The sequence below is a fragment of the Lynx canadensis genome, chromosome D3 (genome assembly GCF_007474595.2).
Source record: "Lynx canadensis isolate LIC74 chromosome D3, mLynCan4.pri.v2, whole genome shotgun sequence".
Classification (NCBI taxonomy): Eukaryota; Metazoa; Chordata; class Mammalia; order Carnivora; family Felidae; genus Lynx; species Lynx canadensis.
The window spans coordinates 30,583,112-30,607,804 of NC_044314.2; the positions used below are offsets into that span (position 1 = coordinate 30,583,112).

Consider the following 24,693-nt stretch of genomic DNA (forward strand, 5'->3'; position numbering starts at 1 on the left):
GTCATTTTTTTTCTTCACATTCTTTGGGTTGAATTTCCTTTTTATTTTCTAACATTCTGCAATAAATAGTGAGATCACTTTTCCCCATTCTTTTCTATTCAAATATGTGCATAGAAGTCCCTATATTCTCTAAGCACATTTTAAGCTGTATTTCATAGATTTTATCTCTGTTTTATAGTGTTATCATTTTCATTCAGTTTACACTTTTTTCCTAATTTCTGTTGAGATTTCTTCTGTGACCCATTGGCTATTTAGGCAGATTTTGCTTAGTTTTCTAACAGTAGAGTTTTTCAGAAAGTATTTTCCACTACTTTCTTGCTTAATGCCTCTATGGTTAGGGAACAAACCGAATTATTTCTGCCCTTTGAAGTATTTTGAAACTTGTTTATGGGCACCTTATAGTCAGTTTTACTAAATATTTTATATTCACTTGAAATAATATTACATATGGAATTTGATAATTAGCTCAGACTTATTAATTCATTTAGATTTTGTAGGTTTTTTATTGAGCTGTGTCTACTTCTATCAGATATGAGAAAGCCTGGGAAAAAGTTCCTTCAATGATGTGAATTTCTCTATTTCTCATCTAACTCTTTCAATTTAGGTTTTATATAACTCAAAGCTATATTAATGAGCACATACAAATTTAGGAATTTGTCTTCCTGATATAATTACAAATTTATCATTTTATGATAGCCTTTATTGTCTTTCCTGATGCCTTTTTGTCTGTATTGAAAATCTACTTATCTAATATATGTATATCAGAAAAATAAATATTATAGCCCTCTTCTGGATGGTGTACAGGAGGTGCATTTACTATACTTTGATGTTTTCTGTCTTTTAAAATTTTATCTCTTGTAACTGCCATAGAGTTGGGGCATTGGGTTTGTATCTTTTCTCCAGTCTGACAATATTTTACCCCTTTTTAATAGCAGTATTTAGTTCATTTTAGTTAATGTAATTACTGATATCTTTGGGTTACTATCCTCCAAATTATCATTTGTATTCTATTGGACCACCTGTTTCTTCTTTCTATTTTTTCTTTTATCTTTTATTTTATTTTTTTTTTTAATTTTTTTTTTTCAACGTTTATTTATTTTTGGGACAGAGAGAGACAGAGCATGAACGGGGGAGGGGCAGAGAGAGAGGGAGTCACAGTATCAGAAACAGGCTCCAGGCTCTGAGCCATCAGCCCAGAGCCCGACGCGGGCTCGAACTCACGGAGCGCGAGATCGTGACCTGGCTGAAGTCGGACGCTTAACCGACTGCGCCACCCAGGCGCCCCTATCTTTTAGCTTTTATTAGCTTTTTCATATTTGCTAATTTCTTGGATACACATTTTTTTTTCTACTCTTTGTTCAGAGTTTCCCTGGATAACAAATTATTTCTTTTACCATTTCTCAGGTTTTAAAACATTGGAACTCAACTTATTTTCTCTTACCCTCTGAATTAATGTTAGCCCTATATCCAGTTATACAATATTTTAGATAACACAGTACATTTTTACTGTTTTGAGCAGTTAATATTATTCATTTATACTTAGACATATATTGACCCTTTTCCATGTTCTTTATTTTGATTGCCATTTCTGTTTTGGTCGGTGATCATTTTCTCTCATTTAGTTAGCATTTGCTGTTAATTAATTCTCTCAGCTTCTACTTTTCTAGAAATTTCTTTCATTCACCTTGACTTTTGCTGATATAAAATTCTAGATTGACAACTATTCCTTTTTATCAGTTTAGAGTTGTTGTCTTCAGACCTGTCATCTCTAATGGGATATTAGATGACTCATTTTGTTGTTTTTTGAAGATAATATATTGTATTTTCTGATTGTTTTCAAATTTCCTCTTTGTCTTTTGTTTTTAGTCATTTCACTGTCATGCACTATGTGGTTTTCTTTATATTCCCATTGCTTGGAGTTCTCAATGCTTTTTAAATATATGAATTGATATTTTTCTTTGGATTGGGAAATTCCATTATTTTCTTTTCAAACATTACTTCTACCTAAGTTGCCAGATTACAATCATGTTATTACCTTTTATCATGTCCCATGTATCTCTGAAGCCATTTTCTGTATTTTCCACACCTTTAGTGCTCTGTTCTCTAGTATGGATATTACCTATAGACTGTTCTTCTGGTTCATTAGTTATCTATACTTTATTTAATCTTCTCTTCATTTATATCTATCCATTTCTTAATTTCAAAAACTATATTTTTTCCATTCTAGAATGTTATTCTGTGTCTTATAAATTCTAGTTCTCTAGTATTTTATCATCTCTTTTATCAAAATATTAATTACCATTATATCACTAATCTATGGACCTTTTTTTAATTGTGCATTTTCTCCTTGGTTTAGTTTCTCATTAGGCCTGATATTTTTTATTAAATGATGGGCATTGTATATGAAAAGTTGTAGTAGCTCTAGATGATATTATCTTCTTCAGCTTGGGTTTGGTTGGCTACCTTTGTGGGGAAATACATCACATTAATCCATTTAGGAATTAAACTAAATGGAGCCTGGGTCCTAATTCTGTAGGGCTCATTCTTCCCCTGATTTATCCTCTCTTCTTGATGTAGTTCTTTAGTGCTTCCAACTGAAGCCTATAGTGATTACTAAGGGTCTTTCACACTGATGAATAGTAAGGCATAATTTTTGTTCCCTCAGCCGCATGAGTCAACTGAAACCATAATTTTGTTTTTCAGTGCCTTTTTGTTTAGCTTCTAAGACTCTTGCCTGCAAAGTTGAAGAACTGAGCATGTGTCTTGGGTGTAAAATCACTCAGTGCAGGAGCTATCTCTGTACCTCCTTCCTTTCCAGGATCCCAGCCACTTCTTTCCTCACTGTCTAGGATTTCCCTAACTCCAATTATTGCCTCTCCAGTCTCGTGAGATTGCCAAAAAATCTGTTTGTTTTTCTGTTTCGTAGCTCAGCTTCTTACCGATTTTTAAGAATCAGCCAATTTTCCTGAGAGGAAAAGTGACTTGCAGAATATCAGCTCATCTCTCTGCTGTTTCACTTATATCTTGGCCCTTGAAGCCTTAGTTGTTTCATCAATTCGTAAATGCTTTAAAACAAATTTTTAAAACAGATTTTACGTGGATTTTCTAATTATTCTTGGCAGGTCTGCCACAAATGAATCCACTAGAACCTGAATAAAATCTGTGTATTTTTTTTTTGAAAATGTGCAGTGATATTTTTTGTGTGTATGTGTTTATTTTGCATCAACGATATTTTTATGTAACTTGTTTATTCAATATTTTACAAGATATATATATATATATGTATAGTTTGTATATGTGTGTATGTGTATGTGTATATGTATATATGTAGTTAGTATAGTTTGTTGTTTTTAACTCCAGGATAATATCACATAATTTGCTTTCAACACAAATTATGTATTCATCTACATTGTGCTGGACATTCACATGTTGCCTTTAACTCATTGCTACCAAGGACCATTTTATTGTGTATAATAATATACATATCACCTCATGGTCCTGAGTGATAATTTCTTTGTGATGTATATGTGCTAACGAGGGAATAGTGGAATGAATGTTTATACACATATAATTATTTACTTCTTTAAATGATGTTCTAATATAGCATCTTCAAAAATTATTTTGTGTTGATGTTTAAGTCAATATCTTTTAATAAAATATTATATAGATTTTAATGTCATCTCACTTTTTGAAAAATTCTTAGTAACACTGCATTACATATTTGAGAAAATTTCCCTGCTTTCCAAGAATTTGTATGCTTTAAAAATTAATTGTTTATGGTTTACAAAGACATTGTCAGTAACACTGCCCCACTCTAGATAAGTGGTCTAAACCTGTAATTATGATGATCTGTAAGTGGCTGAAAGAAATGATTATGTCTATTAAAAAGTAATGTTTCAGTTTATTTTTCTTCACCACTTACCATAGTTTTGCATTATGTATTTAATGATAAGTTATTTGGAGCATAAGCCTTAAAAACTTTTATTGTCAGTATATTCTTTTACCTATATAAATTGCATATTTTCTTCCTTTTGATATGTTTTCTTGACTTTTTAACTTTAATTTTTCATCTCCATATTTTTAATACATCATGATACATTCTATTATTTTAATTTTGTAGTCATTGTTTGGTACTTTCACTGTAAGCAGTATATTGTTAAACTTTATTTTTTAAACATATTATGAAACCATTTATCTTGGAGTTTGTAAATCTTTTTGCTTACTTAGATAATTACATTTTAATTATTTTGTCTTTTTTTATATCGCTTATAGTCATTTCAATTTTGCCCTTGCTGTCTGTTCTGTGTTATAGCTATTTTATGGTAGCTATAAATAAGTCCAATGATTTATTAGACATTAATCTTTGTCAATTGTACCAGTGTTTATTTTATATTTTAAAAAATAACATTAATTATTAAGTAATAAAATATTTGTTAAATCTCCAGTATTTCAGTTGAAAATTTTAGTATAATCTTGCTGATCCCAGATTTCCCAAAAAACATAAAGTATCCCAATTTTTATTGTTATTGGAAGGCTAAGAGAAGTCTCACTTAAGAATAGATTGGAAGACCGAGGATAGATGTGTTGTAAGGAGCTAACAAGAAATAGCTTCAAGGTAAACTGAAACAGGACAAGCTTCTAAAATGGCTCCAGTTTGGGGTGCCTGGGTGACTCAGTCCATTAACTGTTTAATTTTGGTTCAGGTCATGATCTCATGGCTCCTGCTGTAAGCACAGCGTTGGCTTTGGCTCCCCTGCCTCCCTCTCTCTCTGCCCCTCTCCTGCCTTTTACGCACACATACTCTCTCTTTCTCAAAATAAATAAACATTAAAAATAATAAAAAATAAAATAACATGGCTACAGGTCAAATTCTTATTAGAGGACCAAGATCCAAGGGTTAGAGATGTCATTTCAAAGATTACAACTTAAAAACAAGCCTGGAATGTAAAAATAAAATGAGGTCAGGAGGCATGAAAAAATTGATGCAAAGAATATCATGAACAAATGGGAACCTTGTGGATTATTTGGAGTGAGCATTGGTGGAGACCTTTGATGTATTTTTATGGGAATTGTTGGTATATAGCCAATAATATGTCAAGCTGACTTAAAGGATTTCAGTAGAGATAGTGTTATAAGAATTTAAATTAGAATGAATCCTTGAGTAACTGGAAAGTCAGAAACTTTGTAGTATAAATGAAACTTTAACTGACTCTTAAAGGAGAGAGAAGATGTGGACAAACATAGGAAATGGAAGAATGCAATCTGACACAATAATAATTAATCTGTAATTATGAAGAGAAGGGTCAATAAGGACAGACTGAATATCTTTGGAATATTGTTGGCCACTCTTTTTTTTTAAGTTTTAATTTTAATTCTAGTTAGTTAACATACAGTGTTATATTAGTTCCAGATATATGATATAATGATTCAACAATTCCATACATCACTCAGTACTCATTATGAGAGTGCACTTCTTAATCCCCATCACATATTTAACCCATCCCCCCCCCACCTCCCCTCTGGTAACCATCAGTTTGTTCTCTATGGTTAACAATCTGTTTTCTTGGTTTCTCTTTCTCTCTCTTCCCTTTGCTCTTTTCTTTTATTTCTTAAATTCCATATGAGTGAAATCATAGATATTTGTCTTTCTCTGACTATTTCATTCACAATTATACTCTCTAGCTCCATCCATATCATTGCTAATGGCAAGATTTCATTCTTTTCTGTGCCCAAATAATCCAAATAATATTGAATTGTATATATATATATATATATATATACAATTCAATATTATTGAATATACAATTCAATATATATTACATCTTCTCTATCTGTTCATCATTTGATGAAACCTTGGGTTGCTTCCTTATCTTAGCTATTGTAAATAATGCTGCTATAAACATAGGGTGTGTGTATCCCTTTGAAGTAGTGTTTTTGTATTCTTTGGGTAAATATCAGTAGTGTGATTGCTGGATCATAGGGTAGTTCTATTTTTAACTTTTTGAGGAACTCCGTATTTGTTTTCCACAGTGGCTGCACCAGTTTGCATTCCCACCAACAGTGCAAGAGGATTCCTTTTTCTCCATACCCTCATCAACACCTGTTGTTTCTTGTGTTGTTGATTTTAGTTTTGATTCCATTTCCCTGATGGTAAATGATGATGAGTACCTTTTCATGTGTCTGTTGGTCATCAATATGTCTTTGCAGAAATGTCTGTTCATGTCTTCTGCCCATTTTTAATTGGATTATTTGGTTTTGGGTGTTGAGTTTTATGAGTTCTTTATATATTTTGTATATTAACCCTTTATTGGATATGCAATTGCAAATATCTTCTCCCATTCTATAGATTGCCTTTTAGTTTTGTTGATTGTTTCCTTCACTGTGCAGAAACTTTTTATTTTGATGTAATTTATTTTTGCTTTTGTTTCCCTTGCCCAAGAAAAAAAGTTCCCATGGCCAATGTCAGAGAAATTACTGCCTGTGCTCTCTTCTAGAATTTTTATGGTTTCAGGTCTCCCATTTAGGTCCTTAATCCATTTTGGACTTTTTTTTTTTGTGTATGGTGAAAGAAAGTGGTGCTGCTGACCAATCTTGTAGGTCATGTAGCAGGCAAATGAAATATAAACATAATTATCATCTATTTTTCCCAGTTCTAGAGGAAAAGCTGTCCATCTGTCCTGTAGTCTATAAGCTCCATTAGGGTAGGTATTGTTTTTATCATCTTGACCAATATAAACCCCCTACTTACCAAAACCCTAAGAGTTAGTACATGTTTAATAATTGTGTGTTGAACGAAAGAAGAAAGGAAGGAAGACGATAAGCTTTTTTGTGGTTGGGGTAATGAGTTTTTCACTCATTAGCCATCACAGCCTAATTTAGTTTGTCACAGAGTAAATGCTGAATACTTTGAAGAAAAACAAATGTAGAAATGGTGCATAGTGAAGGGATTTTTGTGATACCAAATGGGAAAGCATTTGTCTTGCAAGGTTTCGAGTTGGGTATGCTTGTAATAGAAATATTTTCCATTAACATCAGAGCCAGCATTCTTAATAGAATGATATGGAACATTACAACAATTATCCATTATCCATTATCAGATACTTCACTCTACTCCGCCCACATACCAGTAAAATGTCTTGATATTACTAATCTATGCATTACTAAAGATTGCTGAAGATCACTGTAACATTTTCAAAACCTTTTGAAATTTTCTTTTGCCTAGCAGAAGATCCTAAACACATCCAACAATACTATTTTTAAGAAACCAGAGTAAATATAGATTAAACTATATAATTAATAAACTATATAAATAAACTTTGTCAATCTATGTATTAAGTAAAATTATTTTAAATGAATAAAATGGATGGAAACAATCAGATAATGAATCATCAATAGTCTTCAACTGGATTTCTTAAAACCAAACTGAACTGAAATGTTCTGTTTTTTTCTCAAGTATGTATAGATATTTGTAATTGAAATCTGAAATAAAGTAGGGTAAATACTGAACCATTTCAACAGTGAAAGAATCATTCTGAAGTAAACACTGCCACTTGTACAGAATGGTCTACATTTCCCAGGGTGGGAACTTGTTTGAGGCTGTGTGTTTTGGGTGGCAAAAAGGTGGTTACCTAGCAACAACCCCTCCTCCCAAGTCTATGCTGCTAGAATGGTATTGTTCACGTCAGCGAATTGATTACTTGTTTGCTGAATCTAAAGAGAACAATGTAATAATGTGGTAGGGTATGAATTTCAATCATAAGAAACTCAGGTTTGTCCTCTGTGTTGGACCAGTTTCTCACTCCTCATCTGGTGCTGGTAGAAGCTGTCTAAAGAGATTGGATAATAAATGACATACTATTCATCAAGAGAAAATGAGGGAAACCTCTGACATTTTAATTAATAACATTTATTTCAGTTTGCTTTTAAAGCAAGCAATGAAACAGTTACTATATCCACAATAGCATTAGCTCTGGGCAAGATGTAATTTTATCACAATGTGTCCTTAGAAATGAGACAGCCCAGGGTGAGATAGGGTTCTATAGAAACAGAGTTTAAACAGTCTAGACAGGTTTTAGATGACAGCATCTTGCCACCTGAAGGTAAAATTAATGAGATACTAATTTATATAGAACATACAAATAAGGTACTTATGTTTACAACAAATGAGTTTAACCATATGTTAGCAATAACTTAGCCAGGAAACATGTTTTAGTGAACCTCACACTATATATTTTGTTTACCTATGGTATGCATCACAAATAAATACCGCTGTCTCTTTCATCTAATGAATGTCTATTCCTAGGGACAATCCCACTAGGTGCAAACATAACTGAGGAAGCAAGTAATCTGAATGAAGTGAAAAGATAAGGACACAAAATACAGGTTCTGCCAATAGAAAAAATTAAATACAGTAAATTGGTTTGTGTGTTTTCATAGCATGACAATATAAGGTTTTAAAAAATCTGTTGGAAGAATTTTAAAATGCCAACTATGTGGGAACAAGTAGAAAGGGAAAGAAAAGGACTTTGGTTCATAAAATTTTCCATGATGCAAAAGACTGAAGCTAATTTTTCCCAAGACACAGTCCTGACACTCAGAGCGACTGCTCGCCAATGTGCAGGAACCTGTCACTTGTATAGTAGCTTTCTGAGAGTCACCCAATGCCCCTTCCTCCCCCATTCCAGTATATACTAAATGTCATTTGCTCCTAAGCTCCAGAGCAAAGGAATTCCTTGTGGAGCAATAATTGATAGTTGGAATTACAGCCTGAGTTCCCTCCTTTGGAAAATTTCTTAACATTTTTAAAAGGCACACTCTTCTGATTAAAATTAATCAGAATCTGACACCATATATTGCCTAGTTCCTCAACCCCAGAAATATCATCAGTTTAGAAAAAAAAATGTTTTCCTTTGAATATAACCAATAATTATCATATCATTCACTTTCAATTTCAGTCTGATTCTTGTAACTATTTTGCACAATCCTATTAGAAGTCAGGGGTTTTAACCAGAAATGTCATTCCAGGAGCAGTCTCATTATATGCAAAAGTCATAACCGAGAGTGAGTCTGAATACAGAAGGGATTATTCCCATCTGTTCCTAAGTACTCTAACTGGTCAAATGTCAGATATTAAAGGGGAGAGAGCTGACAGACAGATGGAGCAACAGCATCAGCAAAATGTTTAGACTATTTATTAGGAAATAAGTGATTATAGTGGGAAAACTGTTGTCTTATTTCAAATGGATCAATGTGCGGTGGATCTTTTCTAACGAAAATGTATCAAAGAAAATTTTAGAAAGCAAGAAAACATATTCTTGCATGTCACAGTGTTCATATGATGCAGAGATTTCTCTCTTCTCACTCTTACCCGAAATCATCTCTGTAAATTGCATTATTCTGATAACTCACAGGCACATTTTTACTGATCTAGATGATCAGGAGATTTTCTATCAAGAACTGACACGAATGAGTTTGGGGGCTCATCTCCATGTGCTTGTGAGCCCCAACAGAATAGCAAAGCTAATCTCCAGTAGTCCAACAGTTAAAATAATTGATGAGTATGTGTTGAATCCTCAGGAGAGACGGGAGGAAGAAAGAAGGAAAGGGAGAGGAGAGGATTGGAGGGCGGAGGGGAGGAGGGCAGGTGCTGATTTCAACCCTGTAGCGTCAGGATTGCGTCAATTCGGGTTTCAGCCACGTCTAGAGTCTCAGAGACGAGCTTCTCAGAAGAGCCAAAACAGGAACAGGGGTGGCAAATCACTGTGCGAGGGCGAGTGGACCACCCCCTCCCCCCTTTGCCTCCTCCCGGTTCCAGGCGCAGGTCCCCTGGGCTCTGCGCTGTTGTTTTCAGCACTCGGGAAAGCCGGCGCTTCAGATCCAGGCAAGTGAATCAAGCCAGGGAGTTTTCCGTTCAGCACCTCGGACAGAACACGCAGCAAAAAATGGCTCCGATCACTACCAGCCGGGAAGAATTTGGTAAGCAAGTTACTCAACTTGTAACTGCAGTTGTTTCTTGAATACTCCGGGGTGGGCTGTGTTGTTGTTGTTGTTGTTATTTTTATTTTTCCATGGGATGTTGGATATAGATCTCCTAGGTAGTTAATCTGAAAAGAAAATGAGAACTGTAAAGGGGCAATCGTGGCTTATCTGTTGTTTCTCCCTTCCTCCCTATCTTTCTCCTCAAAAAAAATTGCCGTCTGCCAGGGAGATTTTACATCCAAGAAGTTCCTAAATGTTCGGGTAGCTCTGTAAATTGCAGCACGCTCTGAGTAAAGGAAAGGGGGTCTGTTGTTTGCAGTTGGTTTCATTAAGTCTGTAGGTGATTTTTATTTGTAAGTAAATCTGTATTTAACTTACCAGGAGAAGCCAATGTTTCTGTGATTACATAAGGGTTTGATCTCGGCATAAAACAACTTATATGTTGAGGGTTTGGAATGTATATTTTATTATAGAGTGTACCATAAGGTTGTTTTTCTCTGCTATGTTTTTCTTGTATTCTTGAAATATGTTGCTAGTGAAAAACACAGAATCCTATGATGCTAGGGTGTTAGAGTGGTATTTGAAATGAACTAGCTTGGCCCATTGCATTTCACAGGTGAGGTAACCAGAGCCCAGAGAGATGAGGGACGTATTTCAGGTCAAACAGTTAATGAAAAGCTTTTGGAAAGTAGAATTAGGACTCCTATTTTCCAGTTCAATTTCCCTTTTCCTATACCAAATTTTTGGCATCATTGCTCTCCTTCTCTCTTTCAGTAAATAAAAACAGATGTACTTCAAATTAAAAAGTAGTATTTTAGGTCATATTATATGCCAAAGATAAGAGGTAGAGTTTTACTTACTTCACAAGTATTCAAAAAATCAAGAAATTTTATAGAAGTTTGTGAATAAGGAATGATATCTATGAGTCCATGATAATTGTTATTTAACTGAGTGAAATGACTGAGGTCTTTGCTCTCAGAAGCTTAAAATCTCATTGGTAGAGAACATACAAGGAGTAGGTGAGTCTTTCCATGATTTAGTGAATATTTTGCCTTGTGACTTACGTATGAAATAGGGACAATCTGTGACATTATATTCAGAAATGAGTTTCCTTTACAGGCTTCCATTTGGGTGATTGATTTATATTATTATGATGTGTATTCCCAATTTCTGATTTGAAAATAAGAAATTTTCTAATACCGAGGCATTTTCAGAGATTGTGCTGGTAAAAAATATGTTTCAGCTTGGGCCATTGGTCTGTTTAAGAAAAAAAAAAAAGAAGGATCATTTTCTATTGCTTTTATTGTTCTCCTAGCATTGGCTAAAGAATTGCCTTAGTTCATGACTTTGGTTTTGCTCCCTGGCCTTGGATTATTAGAGTCCAGGAGTGGATTCTCCCCTGCCACCCCCCCACCCCCTCCACACACAAAGACTTGAATAGAAGAAAAAAACTGAAAAGCTGATACTAAGTTTAGCTGATTATCTTTAGCTCTTGTTTGATTCTTTTTCTGTAGCATTTGCTGCGTTTTCTACTTGGGCAATTCAAAGGTTTATTTTTCATCTCTACATGATTGTTTCTTGATATAATTAAACTATAGAATTTTTATTATTGTTTTTTAATATTGTTATCTATGTCTTCTCTTATTTGTCATTGCTGGTTCTTATATTCTTTGAGTTCAGTTTTGAAATTATGAAGTAGGTAGGCAGAAGATTTGGGGGGTGGGGGAGGGGAGTAACAAAAGATTGTTCTTTCAGGGGTTATTCAAACAAGGCTTAACCCTTTTCTAACTGGGACTTTTAACTTTATTATTCACTATTTGGGATAAAAATAGATAAGAATGAAACTAAATGCAGATAATACTACATTAGTTATATTCACTATGACTATATTAAACATTGACTCAATTGATGCACTGTGTCCAGATATAGCAATACTGCTTTTACTTACACACTGTTATTAATCATTTGTTGGAGAAATATGCTTACATATGGCACATGATAAGCTTCATGCATAATCAGTATTACCTAATGTCAGTAATTTAATGTGCCCTCATTCAAGAAAGAATGCCAAATTCAATTTGATTACCATTTGCCATGTAGAAATATGCTAGAAAAAATCAGTTATGGATAAAATTGAACTCTAAATTATCTATTCTCACTCTTTACATGTTAAGGAACGATGATTCATTCATAACCATTGTTTTGTTTTTATCCTACTTAGGTGTAATTAATTTGTTCTTTGGGTAATTCAGTGTTTGAGAAATTATGAATCTGTATCCAAGGAGTTTGTAGTGTTAAAAGTTATATAATATTAATATCCTGTTGTTCATCTTTTTTGTTCTTTTTTTCCTAATATATGTAACATTTCTCTTATCATAATTGGGATGGAAATTATTGATAAGTTTGTGACAATAGCAGATAATGTTCCTCCATTTCTTAAAATTATTGGAACCACTGAGCCCTTAGATGTTTGCTTCTTGAATCCGGGATAAATAAAGAACTACTAAGAATAAAAAATCTCCCAGTATTTCAAAAATGTGTATTTAGAGCTCCATAATCAGTAAAAATTGATGCTTCTGGAAAGCCTCAAAATGTCAAGAAAACATAATGAAATTAGTACTGACCTACCATGCTGTAGTTGACTCATGTTATCTGAGAAAACAAAGGTAGGTCAGGGTCATTTAGCATCCCCCATCCCGACCTAGGCCCTGTTTCATCTTTTCTTTTTATTTATGAAAAAAAAAACTGAAATGAAGAAGTTTCTGTCATACAGTATTTTTTTCGGCATGTCACACAGTGGATGTGTTTATTCCTGAAGGTGACATGAAATGTGTACATAACTCATACCCAGAAGAGTTGGAAAGTAATCCAATCTGTGCAGCCTACAGCATTTGCCAGCTCCAGTATGCTTTTCAAATAGGCTCATGTCTCCAACTCTGCTCCTTTAATGTATGTTATTGGTCATTTGATTTTTCAGATGAAATCCCCACAGTGGTGGGGATCTTCAGTGCATTTGGCCTGGTCTTCACAGTCTCTCTGTTTGCATGGATCTGCTGTCAGAGAAAATCATCCAAGTCTAACAAGACTCCTCCATATAAGTTTGTGCATGTACTAAAAGGAGTTGATATTTATCCTGAAAACCTAAGTAGCAAGAAGAAGTTTGGAGCAGATGACAAAAACGAAGTAAAGAATAAGCCAGCTGTGCCAAAGAATTCATTACATCTCGACCTTGAGAAGAGAGATCTCAATGGCAATTTTCCCAAAACAAACCTCAAAGCTAGTAGCCCTTCTGATCTGGAGAGTGTGACCCCAAAGCTCTTTTCAGAAGGGGAGAAAGAAGCCGTTTCCCCTGATAGCTTAAAGTCCAGCGCTTCCCTTACTTCAGAAGAGAAACAGGAGAAGCTGGGAACCCTCTTCTTCTCCTTAGAGTACAACTTTGAGAAGAAAGCATTTGTGGTAAATATCAAGGAAGCCCGTGGCTTGCCAGCCATGGATGAGCAGTCGATGACCTCTGACCCGTATATCAAAATGACGATCCTCCCAGAGAAGAAGCATAAAGTGAAAACCAGAGTTCTGAGAAAGACCTTGGACCCAGCTTTTGATGAGACCTTTACATTCTATGGGATCCTCTATACTCAGATCCAAGAGTTGGCCTTGCACTTCACAATCTTGAGTTTCGACAGGTTTTCAAGAGATGATATCATTGGAGAAGTCCTTATTCCTCTTGCAGGAATTGAATTATCTGATGGAAAAATGTTAATGAACAGAGAGATCATCAAGAGAAATGTTAGGGTAATTCATTTTTAGTGCTTAAAGTATTTATAAACATTCTTTTATTCAGCTTCTTTGTATCTAGGGGGTTTTCATTAAAATGATAAGTTTTATACATATCATCTTTACCATGTTTAATTATTATTAATCATAATCAAATGGGGATCAAGGGAATAGAGGAGATGAAAGAAAATTTAACCCACAGCTGAAATGTTTAAAGTATTTTAATTATATCAAATAAATAGGCATCCTTTGTGGATATTTAAAGAATACTTATATAAATATTTTTGTTAATTTCTATCTTAAGTATTTTGACTGCCACTTAAACTAAAATGCAGGCAAATATTTCTTATAAGCAAGTTAACAAAGATGTTTCATAATTGAATTTGAAATTGAAATTGAAATATAAAATTAAATCAATTTGTCCTGAGGATTTGGAAGTTATATTGACTTTTCATGGAATTGCTTTTCAAGGAGGAGACATCACATCATATTGAATTATAAATGTCCATGACTATGTTGTATGACAAGAAGTGAGTTACTCTGCCTTTGTAGGTATACTGCTTTGGTAGTTCTGAGACTATTATAAGATATCAAATTAATACTATTTCCCCTTTAAATATAGAACTTAATTGATTTAAACTATAATATTTTAGAAAGATTCTGTAGAATACTGTAAAGCTCACCTTTATTTCTTTGTTGAAATTAATGAAAAGTCAGAGTTCAGAAACGCTAAGTAGCTTGTTTGAGACACTCAGATGTTTAGCAGCATAGTAGGAATAAATATCTATTCCTACTTGGACTGTTTATTCATATAATAACCCCATGTGCATATAGACTGAAGAGTTAGGAGCTCTGGCCAGCCACATTCTTAGTTATAATCCAGCTCTGAGTTTTCATTTTGTTTCATCAGTTAAAACTTGTACTTTGAGTTCTTGGTCATCTTAGCTAATGTCTTTAAAGTGCAAATAAAATCTAAGTAGTGTACAAAGAAGGATCTTATGATACTCTTCAAAAACAAAGTATTAAAAATTGAGTCAATTCCCTCCAAAACTTAATTCATTCCTTGGATTAAATGAGGACTTTGAGTGGGGGCTGAGGATAGAGAATTTTAATTCCATCAGCCCTGTGGGTCAGGAGAGTGGTGGCAGTCAGAATAAATTTCAGTTAGTCTGAATTCAAATTCCAGTAATGTTAGTGTTTTTTAAAAAATTGAAATCAAATCAAACTTAACATGAGTCATTTTGCCCTATACAGATCCTTTCAAATGAATAGACAATTTTCATTACTATTAGTAACTTCAAAAAGTAATTATTTAGTTAAAAAGCAAAAGTAAAAAAAAAATCCTCTGTAAAAGCTATACTCTAAATATCTTTAAACATTTCTAGTAATGGGTGTGGCTAACTCATTACAAATTTTAACAACCTGTTAGTACCTAAAAACACCACAAGATGGCAGCCACCTGTTTTTAGAAAGTGGTAGCACTGCACAAAAGCTTGCAGTTACTCAGATTCCTTAGCATAGTAAAATAAAAATAAGTAGGAAAATTACATAAAACTAGCAATATTATATTGCTTTAAAATGTTGCTATAAGCACAAATTTCAAACCCAAGAAAATAATGAGAATACTTATACCACATCTCTCTTTGTTTAGAAGTCTTCAGGACGGGGTGAGTTACTGATCTCTCTCTGCTATCAGTCCACTACAAATACTCTCACTGTGGTTGTTTTAAAAGCTCGACACCTGCCTAAATCTGATGTGTCTGGACTTTCAGGTAAGAATGCTTCTGAAAAATTCAGTGTCAGTGAACAGTACATTGGGCAAAATAGCATCTGACATGAATTTGATTTGCCTTTTACTCATAGTTTCAAGTGATGTGATTGTTTTTCCCTGTTTCTCATTATGGAATAACGATGTGATTCAATGCCATTAGCAAGAAAAATAAAACTACATAGTTCTACCAACTAAGCCATTGCTAATACATGATAGATGTCTGATTGAATGGGTTTGAAGCAGAAAACAGTGATAAATGCAGAGGTAAGAAGCCATTGCCAAAAATATAGCAATTGTTTGGGAGAAGAGTTCTTCATTTTAGTGTTTTTAATGAGCCAACCTACACTTATTCTTCTGGTGTTCTTTTTATTATTTTTCCTTTAATTCCTTATGTATCTTCTTGAAGAATTAGCTCTTAGTTTTTGTGACTATTAAAAAAATTCCTCATATCACATTGTGAAAAGAACACATGACCTATGGGTTGAAAGGATCTGAGTTCAAATCCTAACCCTTCCATTTTAGCATATAACCTTGGCTATGTTTCATAATCTCTACACAAACTAATAAGTAATGATACTTACCTTGAGAGAGATTGTGAGGACTAGAAAGATATACTTCATTAAATATCACCTAGTTGTATTATTATTTTTAATATTATTATTGCTATTATTTAATAATGGCAGTTGAACACATTGTCTTAAATGTTTAGATTAGGAAGCTCAAATGAACTCATATGCTTCAACCAGAAAGAGGCAAAAAGAATATAATTAAATGTGTGAAAAAGTAGCTTGATCCTAAAATCCACATATTAAAGGAAGATCAACTCTGAAAAACAGGAAGCAAACTCAGCAGGTGATTAAAGAAGCACAAAATTTAAAGTAAAAAGGACATTGCCATTGTGAATTCTAAATGCCTGTTCAACAGAAAAGCAGAGAGGTAGAGAGGCTTATCCAAAGTCATACAACTCAGAAAGGTTAGATCTTGTCTAATGTTTTTTTCTTCTATCCTATTTTCTGGAATGAGTTACAAGTAATCAGAGTGTGCCTCTGTAATATTTTGTTTTCTTCTCCTCTATATTATCTCATCTTCCTGCCATTGCACTTCTGTTCTCATCCTCTGGTTTAGAACAGTTTACTCTTCATATTCACATTCTTATTGTCAATTTGTTGACAATAGAGAAGCCAAGCTATATCCATGTTTTCACTTTGTTCTGACTCATTTTCACTGCAATCTCATTTTATTGGCACGCAGTAACCTCCAAGGGCACCATTATATTGAAATCAACTCTCCAGCCAGGTTCTGCCAGTGTAACGTCCGTTGTTTACCATTGCAGATCCCTACGTGAAAGTGAACCTGTACCATGCCAAAAAGAGAATCTCTAAAAAGAAGACTCATGTGAAGAAATGCACCCCTAATGCAGTGTTCAATGAACTGTTTGTCTTTGATATTCCTTGTGAGGGTCTTGAAGAGATAAGTGTTGAGTTTCTGGTTTTGGATTCTGAAAGGGGATCCAGAAATGAGGTGATAGGGCGGTTGGTCCTGGGAGCAACAGCAGAAGGAACCGGTGGAGAGCACTGGAAAGAGATCTGTGACTATCCCAGGAGACAAATTGCCAAGTGGCATATGCTCTGTGATGGGTAGCATCCTAGACATGATGAGTTGGAACTTAATGATTTTTACTAGGCAAGGAACAATTTCCTTTCTCTTTTTTTCTCTGATACATGATTGCAAGCTTGTGACAACAAGCTACTTTTTTTTTTTTTTTTTTGGTTAGAAATGGATTGAATTAGCAAACCCGAAAGTAACTGTCAATGTGTACCATGATCATTTCCCCTGATATTAAAGAAGTTGGGTAGATTTTCATGAGATATTTAATCTCTGCTGCAGGTTACCAAAGTAGCCAAGCATTTTATGAATATTACAGTGCAATCCCAAGCTATTGATGTGGTTTAGAAGGTGGTGATCTCATGTCACTAGAAAGAAATGTGATTTTTAGGATTTAGAAATGAAAAGCATGCTTTCTCTTATGAAAATTCATCCATTTTTCTTCAGGTGGGGAAATTACTTTTTCTTTAAATCCAAAGATATTAAAGAAATGTTCTCTGGTTTGTTTTCATCCATTATGTCATGTGAAAATGGTCGTCTTGCATATAAAAGTGTATGGTCCTTTCTCTTTAGTTTGTAATTATTTGATACAATTTTATTATACAAGGAGTAACTTGATTTTCTTTCAAAAGGACAGTGAACAAGCTGAGAAATAATTTTATCAAAGGGCTGAGTTGAGAACACTGTGGCTGAAATATTATTTTTCTCTCTCCTAAGGTTATATGTGAGTCAAATGTTATAAAATATAATCTCACATAAGAACCATGGCCTTGAATTATCCACTGACTATCACAAACATCAGTGCGGTCTAAGCAAGCCCTGTTTACCTTTGTTAAGTTGTGGAATTAGTTAATGGTAAAGAAATAAACTTCAGTCAGAAATCCAGCTAGAAATGCAGCTTCCTGAAAGGAAATATGTATAGTATGCAAGTGTACATTCAAGTCTATCCCTTGTATGCAGAAAGGGCATGGCTAACTAAGTCTTTGTTTAGCATCTTCTTCCCCAGAAAGGACTAAGCTACTATTTGGAAAGAAACAAACAAGATTTAAGTTTTTTTCCATTACTGGATAGAAAGCATCACTTAAACCAACAAAGTAATGACTAAACTATAGTTACACAGCGAGCCTAATATAATTTACACATGTTCACACAAAATGTATTTAGGCTGTCAAATTAGCACAACAGAGTATGTTTCACTATCTTTTCTAGGCTAATTTGCCTTGAGCTGTTGTCTGTGGAACAGTTTATAGACTTGTGTCTTGTATGGTTTTCCAGTGCCAGGGCTCTGAAATTCAATAAAAACCTGCTAGAGCAAAGTGCTGCCCTGTGATTACTTGAAAGAATGAACTTGAGATAATGTCACTATATCTGAGTTTTTAGAGAGTATGAGTGAAACTGGGTACAGTTGAATTATTAAATATGCAAGTTAGAAATAAAGTCTACTGAAAAATTTACATTTTGAGTCAGGTTTTGTGTCCGTACTTTAGCAGTTTTTGAGAATGTGTTTGATATCACAGTGTTTGTAAATCCTCTGACAATGCATTTTCAAAACAACTTATACATGCTTTTTATGACTATGCCTAATGTAAAGAAAATGTTTTACATTCCGTATGTACAAAGATTGAAGTCAACCTCTTTTTTGTGCTTTAAGATGACTTTGGGATTAAAAAAAAATATTCCCCGATCATTGTCTTTATTACACCAGAAAGTCACCTCACAGCATTTCTATGAAAGCAACATGAAATGAATTGTAGTCAGTGCATGGTTTGGGGAAGTAAAATGGCCTTTTTATGTATGTATATTTGGTTAAATAGGCCATGGAATATAATATATTTTGGAGCTCTAAGCAGTTGTGAGAAGTCAACTCTAAGTATCCTTCACAGAAACCAGAAGTTAATGGTTATACCAAGTAAAGTATAGTTGTTGGAGGGAGATTTTTTTTAAGTAGAACAACAAAACCAACAACAAATACTTTTAAAATTACAATGAATAATTTGTAAATAGTTTTTAGTTTTTAAAATTTAAAGTGTTTTTGAGTGTGAAAAGTTGAGTATAACTCTTTGTAACTGCTTTTAAGGAAAGAAAGAAGGAAAACTAGAAAGAAATTGAAACAGGCAGGGACATATGTGATCCCATCATCTTCTGAAAATTATACTGTTTTATAATGTATTACAATATCAGTGTGAATATCTTGAATTCTGTTACAAATCCTGCGCTGTATTAAACATGTAAATTAATTGTTTGTCTGATTAGCCAATCCAACCACCCTAAAGGGGAGGTCTCCATGTTTGAAGAACTGTGTAACTCAGTAACTGACTTGTTCTGATGTTGTAACTCAATAGAAGTGATTTGGAAGGAAGCATGGTGTATGAGATGGTGTCTGTTCTTTCGTGCCAGCTCTGTATGATGTTTGTAAGACCATGTTTGTAAGACATGAATAAATTGCTGCTTTTGCCCAACCCATTTCAACTCAAACTTTCTGCCAATGGACTCTGTAATAAGACTTCTCTTATATCTTTCTAAGCTTTAAGGTTCCTGAATAGATCCCCTGGCATTGAACAGGGATCATCAGATTCCGCACCAAGGTCTTTAATGTGTCTTATTTTATTTTGTTTAATCCTTCATAACTATCATCTGGTACAATTATCATTATCCCTATTATACAGAAGCAAAACCTGAGACTCAAGGAGCTTAGGCATTTGGCTCCAGTGCACATGGATAGTAAATAAAAGATTTTCATGGCTTACCACACTCTTCCCTCTGTGCCACACCACACACTCCTCAAGGAGACTTCATCAACTAGCTCTGTTAGAACCTTAAAGGGGCATATGACCAAATTCATTTACTTTTCCTATATTCACTTTTCCATATTTTATTTATCTTTTTCAGTATTTTCTATCACCATTCTTTATTTCCTCTTCTTTTTTTCTCTTTTATGATCTGTTTTTTTAATATTTATTTATTTATTTATTTATTTATTTTTTTTGTGAGAGAAAGAGAACACAGGCACGTGTATGTGAGTGGGGGAGGGAATCTTAAGCATGCTTTGTGCTGTCAGTGCAGAGCCTGACATAGGGGTCAACTTCATTAACCATGAAATATGACCTGAGTGGAAACCAAGAGTGAGACACTTAACCCACTAAGCCACCCAGAAATAAAATGCCCCCATCTTATTTCTCATTTTAATCTCTTTCATTACCTATTTTATATTACTGCCTTTTGTTTTCTTTTTCATTTTTCCCATATCCTTGCACTGGATTGATTTGGTTAGAAAAATGGTGTGGGAATGGAAGTCTTATTTCTTGTTAGAAAGGGGGAGAAAAAAACCTCATTGATATCTGCAATGTTCTCATCAAACACCAGCTAAGGTGACTGGGAACTATGAGGTCCACCACTGGAGGATCAGCCATCATTTATAGCATCAGTCTATATCTAGAGGTGTTCTGTGTTAACACACTTGGAAAAATGGCTTTGTAAATGGAATGCAGCTAGAACTGCCATTTTATTTTTCTTGCAAATCATATCAACTGTGTTATGAAGTTGCACAGGTATGTCAAAAGAGTTAGTTGGCCATTATATTTAAGTGTTCAAATATATTTTAGTTGTCAAAAGCAACCAGAGACACTGAGGAGATTTTCCAAGGGAATTAGTCATTAAGGAAATGCTAATTAAAACCACAATGAGATATGACTGCACATCTATTACAATGGTTGAAATTTAAAAGTTTGAACATGTCAAGTGTTAGTGAAGATTTAGAGGAACTAGGTCATTCCTAAACTGCTGGTGGGATGCAAAATGCAGAACTAGTTTGGGAAACAAGTAGTCTCTTAAAAGTAAACATACATCTACCCTATAACCCAGTCATTACACTTCTGAGTATTTAGTAAGAGAAATGAAGGAATATATTTACACAAAGATTTGTACATGCGTTCCCATAGCAGCTTTATTTGTCATAGACAAAAACTATATTCAACCTAATGTTCATCAACAAGTGAATGCTTAATGAATTGTGTTATGTCTACACAATGGAAAGCTACTCAACAATGAAAATAAATAAACTACAGATATACGCATTAACATATATGAATCTTAACAATGATTACTTTGACTTAGGCCAGGTAATCTCCCCAAATATATAGAGCATGTAATGTAGATTTCATTTATAGGAAATGTTGGAAAATGCAAACTAATCTGTAATGATAAAAAGCACATCAGTATTCACTTGGGATTGAAAGGGGGAGTATGGAGAGGTGTGAGTGAGAGATTAAAAAGGAACAGGAGGAGACTTTTGGGGTGATGGATATGTTCATTTTCTTGCTTGTGATTATGGTTTTGTGGGTATATGCATGTATCAAAATTTATCAAATCCTACACTTTAAATGTGTGTAGTTTATTATACCTAAATAAATCTGTTAAGAAAAAAAAGTGTAAGAGGCAAGCAACTTATAACCAACATTTTACAAAAAAGGATAATGTTACTAACATCACTACCAGCAATATGATTTCTGAATATTAGTATTTAACATAGGTTGGGGGCAGTTAATTTTTCTTAATATGTATCTCCCAGGAATATATAGTTCAATGACTGTTTTGTAAGGTCTTTTGAGATGGTTCCTATGTAAGTGTGCCACCAACTACTTAAAGCAAAGTTTTTATTTGCTTTCATTCCTTTTTTCTTCAATTTTCTTTTTTAAAATTAATTAATTAATTAATCAGTTTTGAGAGAGAGAGCATGAGTGGGCGAGGGGCAGAGAGAGAGGGAGAGAGAGAATCCCAAGCCGACTCCACACTGTCAGCTCAGAGTCAGCTAAGGGGCTTTATCTCATGAGCCATGAGATCATGACCTGAGCCGAAATAAAGAGTCAGACACTTAACTGATGGAAACACCCAGGTGCCCCTATTTACTTTTATTTCTATTTTTAATAAATTTATTTTTATTTTTTTTAATTTTTTTATTGCATTTCTTTATTTATGAGAGGCAGAGACAGGGCATGAGCGGGGGAGGGGGAGAGAGAGGGAGACACAGAATCCGAAGCAGTCTCCAGGCTCTGAGCTGTGAGCTGTGAGCTCTCCAGAGCCCGACGCCAGGCTGGAACCCATGAACTGCGAGATCATGACCTGAGCCGAAGTTGGACACTCAACCGACTAAGCCACCCGGGTGCCCCAATAAATTGATTTTTAAATTCAATTTTGTTGTATAGTTCTATGAAATATTTACATATTTGATTTAATATGTAAATATTTACATTTTTCAGGGTGTCTGGGTGGCTCAGTTCGGTTAAGCATCCAGCTCAGGTCATGATCTCACAGTGTGTGAGTTTGGGCCCATGTCCAGCTCTGTGCTGAGAGTGTGGAGCCTGCTTGGGATTCTCTCTCTCTCTCTTCTCTCTCTGTCTTTCTCTCAAAATAAATAAACTTAAAAAAATAAATATTTACATTTTTCTTTCTTTCTTCCTTTCTTTCTTTCTTTCTAGCACATGTGTGAGAGAGACAGAGAAAGAGAGAGTGGGGGAGAAGCAGAGAGAGAGGGACAGAGAGAGAGAATCCCAAGTAGGCTCCACACTGTCAGTGCAGAGCTGGACACAGGCCTGAATCCACAGACTGTGAGATCACAACCTGAGCCAAATCAGAGTCAGACACTTAACTGACTGAGTCACCCAGGCACCCCTATATTTTTCTAAAGATATATTTACAAAGGAAAGTACATTAACAGAAGCCCATCTTCTATGTCTATAGTCAACAATTTCTCTGTTCTCATACATAAGTTTTAAAAGTTACAGTTTAATCTTTCTAATTTTTAATATAAACAAATATGTATCTATATTCATATTCCTCTGTTATATGAACAAAAGCATGCTCTACAATATATCATGGATATTATTCTCTGGCTGCATATAGGGCTAGTCCTTATTCCTTTTTATGGCTGTATATTACTTCTTTACAGTATCAATATTAAATAGCTATTTGGGAACTTGTGTTTATTCTCCCATTATAAGATAAGACTTTGTGTGTTTCATTGATCTTTATATATCTAAAGTAGCTAGGTTGCATGTAGTAAATTCAATGCATATTTATTTAATTAAAGTTTGAGCCACCATAAGTGTCTGATAAATCAAATTTAATTAGTATATGGGAAAAATTATAAAAACACTATTGTTAAGAAATAATAGTAGAAAAACATTACTACAAGATATAAAAACATTTTTGTCTTTCTGATGTAATGTATTGTATATGGGAAGGAATATTAATATAGTAGGCATCCCAGATTTTTTCAAATTAGTTTTCGGATAAACTATGTTTTATTATTTATTTCTTAGAATTAGATTTACACTCCTAATTTCTAGTATTAAGCTAGTATTAAAGTGATTCTGTGTTCCCTATTAGGACATCATATGAAGTCAAGGAAAGACAATTTAAAATCAAGTAGGATATAGATTTGACTTGAAGATTTACTATGGATGAAAAAAAAAAGAAAATTTACTGTCGGTGATTTGAAATCTTACCACTGAGATTGTACAGGACACATGAACATAACTCAATGAAATGCCAAAGCTCATCTAAGCAAAAGATTTTTTTTTAAGTTTGTTGATGGTAGTAGGTAACACAAACATTTATTGGATTGAAATTTAAAACAATACAATGCATTTTCTAATTTATATCCTTTCACTTAATATACAGCACAACTCAAGATATAGATAATATTCCTTTAGTTCTATTGATGATAAAGATAAATCTTAGCATCTCATCTAATTTTGAACCACAGAATGGCAGAGGTGGGATGGAACCTAGGACCTCCTGAATACAAAATCCTTATTGTGTGTACAAGCATCACACTCACCCGCTTTTAAGCTAGCACAGAATCACATGTTTTGCTTCTCTCCCAATTCCTGTGATAATGTGAGATGTATGGCAAACAGTGAAATAGTACGAAATTATGGTTGCATTAATTCCCTAGGTTTATTCATTCATTCTTCCTTCCTTCTATCTTTCCTTCATTCCTTCCTGCCTTCCTTCCTTCCTTCCTTAACACAGATCATACAACAAAGACTCCGTCCTTGAGCAAGCTTTATTCAACCTTCTAGGAGCCTTCTTCTTGTCTATGCCTCAACTTTAGCCTGCTGAACCAAGATTTAGTAAATGATCCTACTAAGTCATGGGGCACCAGGAGGGCTCAGCTGGTTAAGCATTGGACTTCGGCTCAGGTCATGATCTCATAGCTCGTGAATTTGAGCCCCGTGTCAGGCTCTGTGCTGACACCTCAGAGCCTGGAGCCTGTTTCAGATTCTGTGTCTTCCTCTCTCTCTGCCCCTCCCCTGCTTACTTGCTGTCTCTCAAAAATAAATAAACATTAAAAAAAAAGAATCCTACTAAGTCATTTTATTGAAAATACCTTCCCCCATTCTTGATATATGATCATGTTCTTCATCACCATATTGGGTATCTAAGTCCTTGGTCTACCTTTAGCAAGAATTCTGTCAAGTCAATTAATGAAGAATCTCTCTATTCTTGATGTCTAATGAAATCCCTCTTAGTAATTTTCCATCCACTGACCCTGTACTCTGCTC

At 34.3% G+C, this 24,693-nt stretch overlaps 1 protein-coding gene across 2 annotated transcripts in view; it reads left to right on the top strand.

Annotated features, from left to right (window-relative positions):
* SYT4 (synaptotagmin 4) overlaps window positions 1–17,551 on the top strand; it is a 68,793-nt gene extending 51,242 nt beyond the window's left edge. The window contains exons 3-6 of one of the 2 annotated variants that reach the window (XM_030292183.1): window positions 9,815–9,975; window positions 12,956–13,770; window positions 15,404–15,524; window positions 16,857–17,551. In XM_030292183.1, coding sequence (XP_030148043.1) covers window positions 9,942–9,975; window positions 12,956–13,770; window positions 15,404–15,524; window positions 16,857–17,164 — 1,278 coding nt within the window. In that variant the 5' untranslated portion in view covers window positions 9,815–9,941 and the 3' untranslated portion in view covers window positions 17,165–17,551. The remainder of the gene's footprint in view (window positions 1–9,814; window positions 9,976–12,955; window positions 13,771–15,403; window positions 15,525–16,856) is intronic. The other variant, XM_030292186.1, reaches the window with a different exon arrangement.
* Window positions 17,552–24,693: the final 7,142 nt, after the last annotated feature.